The 12,118-nt window shown below is 34.0% G+C and overlaps 1 protein-coding gene across 1 annotated transcript in view; it reads left to right on the forward strand.

The window, feature by feature from the left end:
* LOC105154800 (lachesin) overlaps positions 1-11,463 on the forward strand; it is a 211,532-nt gene extending 200,069 nt beyond the window's left edge. Inside the window, exons 7-9 of the mRNA XM_087407398.1 lie at positions 9,716-9,864; positions 10,048-10,107; positions 10,273-11,463. Of these exons, the coding sequence (XP_087263524.1) occupies positions 9,716-9,864; positions 10,048-10,107; positions 10,273-10,391 (328 nt within the window). The 3' untranslated portion in view covers positions 10,392-11,463. The remainder of the gene's footprint in view (positions 1-9,715; positions 9,865-10,047; positions 10,108-10,272) is intronic.
* The last annotated feature ends 655 nt before the right edge of the window (positions 11,464-12,118 follow it).

The following is a 12,118-nucleotide window of genomic DNA, read 5'->3' on the forward strand; positions in this document are numbered from 1 at the left end:
TTGATTTCCAATCATATTTTTTTATAACGAATGTGTATACGTATGCACATAACGGACATTCAGAGTGATAAACACAGCAATAATCGTGTATAACAATGGGTGCTCGATCTTGTAAGAGAAGCTGGAATGTTAAATAAAAACAAATATATTCATATTTGAGTGAGATGGAACGATAATGTAAGCCACTGAATTAAAGATATCGATATTTGATATTTGGAATTAAAAAGTCTGTACTATTGACTGTATCGATCAAATTCGATCATTGCTCCAACAGCCTTTTAATTCAAAGATGATTTTTACCAAAGACGGACTTAAAAATTGTCATTCAGATCTTTTCAAACCTTGTAGGAGTAACGTTTTTGTGATTCTTTTCTATGCTATTCGTGGATTAAACAAGAACGAACAAAATAAAGAGATCAATGAGATTTGGTACATGAAAAAGACCGGAATGTCCACTCTCAGATTTCTCTCTACTTTTACAAAGTTTTCGCAAGCGAAATGAACGTTGTTAGAAGTGTATTGTCTCTAGGAGAGATTACCTTGTAGAACAATAAATTTGTCTTACAAATTTATTGTATATTAATTATATTTATATTAATTAAGTGATGTTTATTTTCTTATAACATTTATCGAAACTTTTTGTCATGCCATTGTACCATGTATCAATCTTATTTGATTTCTCTGCATTCCTCCCGATGACGGTGGGTGTATATACATGTATATATATATATATATATATATGTGTGTGTGTGTGTGTGTATATGTGTGTATATATACAGGGTGCGTCATCAAAATCCGGACAAATCGAACAATTCTTTGTCGTGGCAGCCTCAGAGAGCCTCTTTAATGTGTACGATTTGTATCGAAGGTCCTCCTCGGAAATTCGACGCATTGTTGGCTCGCTTACACCAACAATCGATGCTAATTTTCGCAATGATTGCCTGGGTCATCCGAAATCAGCGTTTTGATCCCTTTTAAATAACGAGCAGGATCCCACGTGTGCGTTCTTCGAGTGACTCTTCACTCTTCCTCGCTGGCATACTGGAACCTTCGTTGGAACTGTTTAAAGCCGTATATTTTGCCACAACGTCATAACAGTGGATTCCGGGTATCCCAAGAACCGAATTATTTTCCGTTGCTGGTGCCGCCCGGCGCGAAGGTCTCGTGACGCGGCTCTTTGATTATACTCCTGCACTTGGTTTCAACTCGCGTCGGCCATTTTGAGAATATGACTGTTTTTCTAGAAAGATCAGGCTTTCTTGATGCATAACATCTCTGGCGGAGGCACAGTATCGCGGAAAATTGGAATTGAAATTTGTCCGGGTTTTGGTGACGACCCTGTAATATATATATATATTATATATATAATATATTATATATATACACATACATATAGACAGGTGTCTCTAAAAGGTTTTTATTGACAAAATTATCTTATTATCACATCCACGATTCCAACAAAAAAATTTGATAGATGCTATTCATATTTTCTTAAATAACTGTTATCCTCTTCCCTTTATTTTCTCTACAATAGAACGCAGATTAAAGTTTCATAAATATAACAAAGATACTACACACTATTCACGTAATAAAGACAAATATTTTACGATTCCTTATGTTAAATCTATTTCCGAAAGTTTCCTTCCAATCTCTATGTTTCATTGTAAATTGGCCTTTTCCATTCCTAACACTTTAAAAAGCTTCATAAAGAGAGGAAAAGACAAGCTTAATTTCCTATCCAATCAGAATGTTGTCTACAAGATCTCATGTGATGATTGTGAGGCGAGTTATGTTGGTCAGACAAAGAGAAAATTGAGCACAAGACTACACGAACATATCTCTGACATCAAAAAGAATACAGGTTCTCCTACTGTCATAACTGATCATCGAATCAATTTTGATCATAATTTCAAATGGAATGATGAGAGAATTTTAGACTGCGAATCTTCTTACAATAAGAGATTGGTGTCTGAAATGATTCATATTAAAAGACAGAAACAAGGCCTTAATAGACAAAATGATACCGAATCTTTACCCGATACTTATTCACAGATCATTCAATCTCTCTCTCCTTCTTGACTGCTTTCCCTTCCCTATCCTTCTCTTCTCTCCCTACTTTCTCTCCCTTCCACTTTATTCTTTCCTTCTTATTATTTTTTCCCCCTTCCCTTTCTGGTTTTCCATTTCAACCTTCTTGTCTTTATATGTCGTACTTTATATCTTAGCTTTTTAGAGAGATGATCAATTTCGATTCCAATTGCATTGCCTAATTGATAATACATCATTTCGACACACACATAAGATATTTATTATAAATTTATTTGTTCTAAACTCATCATACATATACAATGAATGTCGGCAATTTACTCTTTGTTTCTTATGCGCTTGTCTTATAATATCAAAGATAATTTTTGCTTCTTTCTTTTAATTTTGACTTATTATTTACGACTTGTTTTGTACCTTTCTTTTTATTGTTTGCGACTCGATTTGTACTTTTCTTATTATTTTTATTTACTTCTATCGTTAATTTATTATTATAATTTATACTTGCTAACAGAAACATGTTCGTCCTTATACACACACATGGTTCGGAGGAGCACATTTTTGTCAACTATAATCGTTTGTTTGATTTCCTCTCAATTTGGAGCGAGTTTTATAGTTAATTTTGCGTCCGAATGCGAATTTTACTTAATTTCTGATGTTTTTATCTACGTTATAACTCTATTGTTAATTACCATTGTTAATTTATTTGTCACATTAATTTATTTGTCACATTGAAAATGATCCAACAAAGATCGAAACGTTTGTTTTGTTCACCTTCTGATTGTCAAATTATATTTTACGTTTTTAATTTTATGACATAGTTTTATTTCAATTTTTTTAACTATTTATACAGTTTATCAATTTATGTTTTAGGCTCGTAGCCCTTTTTCCTTTTTACGTATTCGTGAAATATCCTCGGAATAGAATCTGCCCAATAGCAACAATTATGATGATTCACCACATTATTTAGAAAAACAGAACATTTATCGGAAAAACTGATTTTAAAAAGAAAATTTGAATTATTTGTCACTCGTTCACTTATGACCTCACAAAATTGCAAACGACGATCAAAATCGTCTTTATTCAGTTCCAATAGCAAGTTAATTTCGAATTTTTACAGACAAAATTAAGAGACTTATCGAAAAAATGAATTCTACATCAGTTACTACATATATTTGACTACCTAATAAGTTTAATAATAAGGAGAAACTAATAACCAATATGAAAAAAATGCATTTTTCTAATTCATTCTATCTGATTCAACTAGCCCCGGGACCGGGGTAATTTCGACTAAGATTATTAAAATAAAGATTAATGTATTTTAAGCTACATCTTTGGCTATACATTAATAAAAATATATTTTAAACATTTGCTTCGCAGGGCAAAACAATACTTCTTTTTGTAAAATTTGTTCATTTCGTGCAAAAACACGTCGAATAAATCTAATTTTCGAGATTGGACATGAAAGAACTAAACTTATAACATTTACCACTGAGGAAAATCGCTTTAAGGGAATAAAATTTTTAGTAAGCACTATAAGAATCGTCACTAAATGAGTACAGTTCATACAGTTCCATGCTGTGGTTAGTCTACTATCCTCGATATCCGATTATTTTTTAAAAACATTAATAATATACGATAACAAAGACACATAAACAAAAAAAATCTGTCGAACTTTATTAAGTAAGAACTACACTTACTATCTAAGTAGAAATCAAATATCTCAGACAATCATATACCATTGTAAAACAAAAACTTTAAGAAAACAAATATTTACTTTGGTGTACGATTTTTTAAAATTGTGACATAACTTCTATCATAGATGTGTTCGCAATAAGATGTTACAGCAGATTTAGCGGCAATCGCTGCTGCGTGCTCAGACACGCATGTCTCGCATGTTTTGTTTTTAATGTAGCCTCGATTATTTTACTTACCCCTATATCCAACTGACCTCTACTTGCGATTAACATGTTTATTTGCATGTCGTTGATTAAATAGCTCAGCCGTTCTGTTAGTACATTCATTATTTTCAAAGAAAAATGTAATTAATTTAACTCTTTCTGCAATCGAATAAACTATAATGAAATTCATTTGTCGCTCACACTAAGAAGATTCTGCACGGCCTCGCTTTAAGATTACACTGAGGAAAATATATACCTCGTAGGTTGTTAATAAACATTAAAAATACAAACATGTTTTGATTGAAGTTTATGGAAATCGGTAGTCAACATTTCGTACAATTACTACGCTAACTTACACGATAGACTGTCTTTAGACATTTTTTGCAACTTTGCATTTTTTGCAAGTTTATGAACTAGTTCGATAAATATTAAAAATAAAAATTTGAAAATATGAAAATTATTTGTTTTAGATTTAACATTTTGTATCTTCTAAATGAATTAATCAAATTTAAAAAAAACGTAAGAATATAAGGAATTGAAAAACCTAATGACATATCATTTGATTTACCATTTGAAATTTTTTAAAAGTTTCCACCCTTACAAAATTTGCTTAGGGGATTGAAGTTGAGAATAAGAATTATATGTCAAAAGATGTCCCCCTCTCAATAAAAGTCGACATGTCTTTGTATTTTTTCGAAAAATCATTTTTATAGGAGTTATACAGTCTGTTTCGTTTTCGTTGGGCCACCCTGTATGTACTTGCATATATATCATATTTTGTAGTTAGGAAAAATTTCGACGCGCAGTTTGAATAAATAAAATATGGTATATACATGTACATATAATATACATATAATTCACTGTGAATTATTTAGGCATTGAAAGGTCTAGCTTCGATCGTTATAGGCCTAAATATGCTTATACTTAGTATTTAATTTCATGTCGATCCTAATAAAAATCATTTATTATTGTTTGTACACTGTGTGTACATATTTATTATTGTTTGCCTGCAAGAAGCGTGTTCATACATATACTGATTATTGCGAAAAATGTTACTGAGGCCTCGATGGTCTAATGGCTAAGGACGCTCGTACGGAATACAAGAGATCCGGGTTCAAGTCCCGGCCAAGATAATGTTTTTCGTAATAAATTTATTTAAAGTTTTAGCACATTAACATCCTTATAATATGATATCAGATTGAATATCGAAAATTTGCTTGTCAATTTAATTTAATTTATGATATTATTGCAGTAGTTTAATTGCGTTTCTAAGTCCGAAAAAATTTTGGCGCGCAATTTGAATAATTACAACATATAATATATATACATGTACAGGGTGTTGCAGATACTAAGCAGTACGATGGTTGCGCGGCAAACTGCATGGGCAGGCGCGGTTTAATAGGTAATGGCGGCGACTTTATACATTATAAAGTTTATATTACAAATTTTTATTATTTATATTATAAAATTTATGTTATAAAATTACTATACATCATTACCTATTAAACCACGCCTGCTTATGCAAAGTTTGCCGAGCAACCCGTCGTACTGCCTAGTATGTATCTGCAACATCCTGTACATATACAGTACACATATAATTCTCTGTGAATTATTTAAACATTGAAAGATCTAACTTCGATCGTTATAAGCCTGCATATGCTTATACTTAGTACTTTTTTTTATATAACCCTGCAATTCTCTTCCTCAGTTTATCGCTCCTCGCTTCACCATCACTTTCCACAATTTCTTCTCTCCCCCTCTTGTCTCTCAACATTATCGAACGTTGCCTTCAGATCGACAAAGTACTATCCCTTTTCCTCCTTTTTTCTTCGTCTCTTTGCTTATCACGTAGTTCATCACTTATACATTTTCTATTGTTCCTCTTCCCTCTCTAAACTTTCTTTTTGCTTAATCTTCTATCCTCTTCTGTTCCATCTTCTTTCTTATTCTTTTTGCCAATACCGCTGCATATATCTTATATTCCGTCGATATCAGGGTGATCCTTCTGTAGTCCTCAGCTCTCTCCTCATCTCTTTTCTTTGTTATGGGAGTTATTACCCCTTCTTCCATCCTTCTGGTATTCTTCTTTCTTCCCATATTTTCTCATGTTCTCCATATCGCTTCCTTCACTTTTTTTCCCCTGTATATCCACATTTCATTCATTAGTTCATCTTCTCTTGCTGTCTTTTCTTCCTTCAATTCTCTTGTTGCACACTGAGGGCGATATTTATAGTCGGTTCTTATTTTAAGATAAATAAGAACCTCTTAAATAATGTCTTAAGGTTTTTCTGCAAACTTCTTCCATCCTTATTCCTTTTTGTTCTTTGATCTTTTCTTCCTCATTTTCTCCTACTAACTCTCTCCTTTCCTCGCATTAAAATCTCCGCCTATTAAAATATATTCCTCATTTTCTTTCTTCTATCTCCAATTTCTCGATTGGCTTTTTTATTTTCTTCTTTATATCTCTCATTACATAGATCATGACGATCCTCCATTTTTTTCCTTCCAGTTTTATTGTTCTCTGTTGTATCTTCATTTCCTGTTTCTCTCTCCGCTTTTCCTCAATCTCCTCTTTAATTTCTATCACTATTTCCCTTTTTTTTTATTCTTCTTTCTTACCGATTAATGTATCCAATTGTATCTTTTCAATAATCTCCTTTTATCCTGCTCCATGTTTCCACCAAGCCTATTATGTCCCACCTTGTTAACTCTTCATAGAATTTTTCATCCTTTCCTGACAATCCTGCTACATTCCAGAATGCTATCCTTTACCTATCCCTCCCTCCTACATCTCCTCTTCACCTGTTCTCCCCTTTCCTGTGTTCTCTTCTTTCTCCTCATCTTTTTCCCCTCTCCTTCCTCTCTCTCTCTCTACCTCATTTTTCTTTCCTTTCTCGCTCTCATTAGCTCTATCCCCCTCATTTACAGTTCTCAGCATCCCATCTTCCTCATCCCATTTTTGTGATCTCATCTCCACCATTTCCCTCCATCTATATATGTCCATATGTTACTGTCGTACTTTTTCCATCTCTCTTTTTTACTATTCTTGTTAGATTAAATTGTATTCCTTTCCTTTCATGTCCAGTCATCTTCTATCCTCTCCTTTCTATTTTTTAGTATTATCTTTTTTTTCATTATCTCTTTCTTCTTCTCCTTGCTATTCAACTTGACCACTACCATTCTTCTCTTGTTGTCCTCCCCACTTCTAGAATCTCCTCCATGTTTACATCTAGCCTCATCATCCTTTTCATCAAATCCTACATCTCTTTCTTAAGTACATTTATCTTCTTGAATCCCTCCAGTGCCTTGATAATCTTAGTAGCCAACACCTGTATCATGTAAACACCTGTACCGTGCCATCTCCGAATAAATCGAATGAAATATGAAAAACGCATCGCTAAAACAGGCTGCAGCTCAGCTGTTTGACAAATTTGGCGATTGAGATATTACTTTCACTCGCACGTGCTCTGATCGTTTCGGTATTTCTCCACAGCTCACGAACGCTTTGCTTGTACAAATTGTTCAATAAAGTGCTTCGTTCTCTCCTTTTTAACTAACATGTCCTTTTATTTCCGCGATTCGAGAGTACGCGTTCGTTTGGACTGGTGTTTCGGTTACGCGAAACGAATAACGCATGGCGAATATAATATTGTGTTCTTTTTCCTCTTTTTTCTCTTCAGCTCCATTTTTCTTTCTATCTGCTTCAATCTTTCCTTTTCTGTATAACTCCTCCTTTCTTTTCTCTCCCCCTCCTTGTTTGTTCCCTCTCTTTCTTTTCCTTCTCCTTTGCCCACTTCTTACTCTTCTATCCGCTTCTCTAGTTTATCTATTTTCTTCTTTTTTCTTTTTTTTCTCCATTTTCTTCCCTTCTCCTCTAGTTCTTTCCTCATTTTTCTCACTTTCAGTCCAATTGTTTCTTCCGTTTTTCTCCTTTGATCTTTCAACTCTCTCATTTCCTTCCTAATCTCCTTTGTTAAACCTGTCATTTCCTCCTCCTCCCCCTTCCTCAATGATCTTTCTATCTTTCTACTTTTCTCAAATGCCCATTTTCTTCCTCTCTCTTCCTTTTCCACAGATTGTACTTTTCTTTCTCTTCCCATCTTATCTTTCCTTTCTTTCTCTTCCCTTTTACCCTCTCCTCTCTGCCGTTCTCGGTTTCGCACCGTTCAATTTTCTCTTCCATTTTTTCTTTTTACTTATTTCTTTACCTACTTTTCTCTGCTGAGCATCTTCTGTCAGGTCTACTTTCTATATTTCTTTTGCGTTACATCTTCCTGTTGCTAACCATCTTTCCGAGCGAGTTTCCTCTCTATACTTATTAACTCCGTGTCTTCGTCCGCTGTCTCTTCATAGAGATCCTCAAGTAAGAAATACGCGACTGAAGTCGCGATGGGATTGGTTGATAATGATGTTGCAAGGATAACGATGAAACCTATGGTGTAATCGTATTTTATTTCTACTCAACACAAGCAAAGACATAAATCTAGCTAAGTGAATACATATATATATCAATATATTCAGTTCGCTAGATGTATGTAAATATAAATACCGTCCCTCATAAATACAACTAGAATCTATAGGTATCCAATTCGCTCGTGGAATATTCACAGTCCCTCTTTCCAGATCTTTTGGGAAATATTTCATAAGAAATCCCTGAATTTCTACAATTTGGCATGCAACAGCCCGTATATAAATAATATAATAAATATTATTATTTTCAAGATATCACTTTTAATTATTTATTTATGCATTATAAAGTCATGTACATTGTAGGTTAGACGAATACGTCTACGTTATAATATTTTCACCTCGATTTTACAATATTACTTATGTGGCATAACATTTTATAATGACATCATTATTGTCTAAACTTAATAATTTGTATTTACAAACGTACAAACACATGACAAATGGAGGTCGCCATGTTTTTGCAAATGCTCGAAGTTTGCGTACCTCTTATGGCTCCTGCATACAAAATGTGGCAACGCTTGCCGTGCGGTGGAAGTTCGCATGATAATCAACGTCTCGCTTGCTCGGAAATAATAGATAATTTCCATCGCAACAAAAGTTAAACTCAATCCAACTTTTGCGGCGGAAGTATTATATCATTTCTAGAAATTTTGCATGAGGCCGACTTAAGAACATAGAATTATTGGTTAGTGCGATAACTTCTGCCGCGCGGCAAGCATTGCCGCGTTTTGTGTGCGGGAGCCATTACTTGAGTGTCTCTACCTCTTCGTCGATCGAAGCGCGCCTGTCGCCGAAGGTCTCCTCTCTAGTCTCTAGGTACACACACTAAGGACACAGTCAGACACTAAGTAATACACTCGTAACACAATGAATTGTTTTATCCTTGTTTAACGTAGGCAAACAACAAGGATGTAATAATTCACTGTGTCTGTGTCCTTACTGGAAAGCAACTTCTATATATCTTTACTCCACGCTTTATGTTCTTTATGCGCTCTGATTCTAACTCCTCTTTTCTTTCCAGGATTTCTTCTCTATTTTCTCTGTTTGTGCTCTTGTACCCCATTTCTTCAAAGAAATTCTCCTTGCTTCTTGCGCACTTTTTTCATGTTTTTTTTATCGTTGAATTATTTTTTTTTCAGCTGTTTTTTCTCATTACTATAGTATTGCTTTATTTCTCATTCATACATCCGTATTGATAGTTCCATTTCTTTTCTTCTATTTCTCTTACATTTTTTGCCTAGCATTTTCTTTTCCATTCTAGAATATTCTAATATTTAACATAACATTTGTATGATTCGTAGACCGAAATACAACGTGCGGGAGGAACGAACGGGATACACGGTCCTGATGTGGCTCTTAATCAAAAAATTTACGGATAGAGATGTCGGTAGTTACAAATGCGTTTCAACAAATAGCCTAGGAAAAGCAGACGGCACTTTGAGATTGTATGGTGAGTTATACCTGTCAGTTATGTTATACGCCTTTTATATATTGGGTCATCTAAAAAGTATCCGCGGTACTTTGTCATTAGATATATGACCATCAACACACATCTAGTGACAAAAAACCGCGGATACTTTTTAGATGACCCAATACTTTAAAGTTTCCAAATTTACATGATGTCCATTTTCAGAAATTAAAATTGGCTTCGAAAGAGGATCTCGAGTGAAGGATCACGTATCCATTATCGGTGGTAAGTATATATAGCAGATTCACTACTCATAAGCATTATCAATCCTATTGTTTGTTTCGATAAGATTTAGCGCCCGATTGATTCTCAGTAGTGCAATTGCGATTCCACAGTTGCGATTCCGCTATCGATTATTTTTTTCAGTGAAAAGGTATGATTTTCTTCTAGGTTTAGCTGAGGCTGCTCAAAGTTCCGGTGCCAGCAGCGGCGTCGGCGGTTTCTACGGAAACAGCTTGTCGCACATCCTATCGATGTTTTTCTTCATACCGATACTGTGGCCACGGTGAAGAAGGCATCCACTACTGGTCACTGCTAAGCTACTTAGTGCCGGATGACTTTGTGCCAAAGAAAGACAAGAATGTAGGGAATGCGCGCATGCGAAAGATAATGATATGATAGATATGATAGAAGATATATGGAAGTAAAAAAGTATGCTCAAAAGAGAAAGAAAAGAAAGAAGGAAGGAAAATGGGAGAAAGAGGACAAAGAGGGGAGAGAGAGAGAGAGAGAGAGAGAGAGAGTAAGAGAGTGAAAATAAGATAATAAATCGGAGTCTTCGGTACTCCAAATTTTTCCTACTTTCCTTTCCTACTCTCGAGTGTCGAAGACATTTTTAGATCAATGAATGTTGTCAATGTACGCATCGCTTTAGATTTGCGCTTCGCGAATCGGCCAAGTAAAGCTCGATTTGCGCTGTTCGTCTCATTAATCCGTCGGAAAACGGTACTAAACATGAGCGCCGCGAAGGGGATACAAGAAGATACATTTGTTATTGCACTTTCTTATCTCATTAAAAATAAGAGGGGAATAGAAAATCCACAGAAAAAAAAATAATATGAAAAATAATGTTTTCAATTAAACAGGAACTAAATGCATAAACATTAATTAACATTTGTAATAAAACTTTGAAAAATCAATTTTAAAAAACTCAATATTGGAACAAAAACTTAAATCGTTTTAGCTGTTTAAAAATGTTTCGAATTTGAATTCTTCTGAGCGCACTCTCCTGCAAGCAATTCTCTCGGCGCCCATGACTGAACCAAAATTATTTACTATTTAATATTACAATTGTAATTCGTTTTAACATACTTTACATTCGAGAAAATATATATATATACATATTCGACGAAAATGTTTACATGACGATCAATGAGGATAGCGTAAACTGTAGCCCGAATATATCGTCGATACGCAAATTGATGAATTTGAAAGGAAGGGGAGTTTGCCATCGCGGGAAAATGCTTTATGAATCGATAATAATCAACGGTCGTTTTGTCAATGATTTATCGTGCTGCTGACTGACTTTGAACGTCGGAAAACTTTGATGTTTCGAAATAAAACTAAGAATCGAACATTGTACATTGTTGTGTGCCTCGTGTACTTTATTATTTCCACCTACTTATAATGTTATAATTTACTTTCATTATTATATTTTGATTATTCATTTTTTCCGTTTCGCTTGTTTAATATAACTTGCGCAGTGAAATATAAGAGTGATTTAGAATAAACATTTGTCCTTGAATTGTCATATTCCTGACTTAATTATAAGACTTAATTATAAGATTTTTCCTTTGCAAAAATTTTGTCTAAAACTTAGTTTTCAAATTACAAGAGAAATAATTAGCGTGTCACAAGTATAGGAACCAAGCAGGAACGACGCTCACGGTTGTCACGGGCACTTTACTAACCGGACGCATTCACACGTTTATAAAAACACATTTCTTCTTACCTTTCCCCTCTACCACGCTATCTTTTTGTCTTTCACATATGTTAATTGTCTTTAAATATGTTAATTTTGTTAAATTATAAATTCGAATAATGAAATTAAAATGAATATTGAACCCTCTGAATATCAAATTGTTTTTCAATTACATTAATAAAATTATTAGAGAAATATCATAAAAGAGAGAAATTAGACAATAATTACGTACAATAAGCATTATAAAACTGTTATTGACATATAAATCAAACAATTATTTCAGTATATCGAATTCTAAGAGCATTTCTTACAATT

Source organism: Acromyrmex echinatior, chromosome 6 (genome assembly GCF_024713525.1).
Source record: "Acromyrmex echinatior isolate Ae372 chromosome 6, ASM2471352v2, whole genome shotgun sequence".
NCBI classification, from domain to species: domain Eukaryota; kingdom Metazoa; phylum Arthropoda; class Insecta; order Hymenoptera; family Formicidae; genus Acromyrmex; species Acromyrmex echinatior.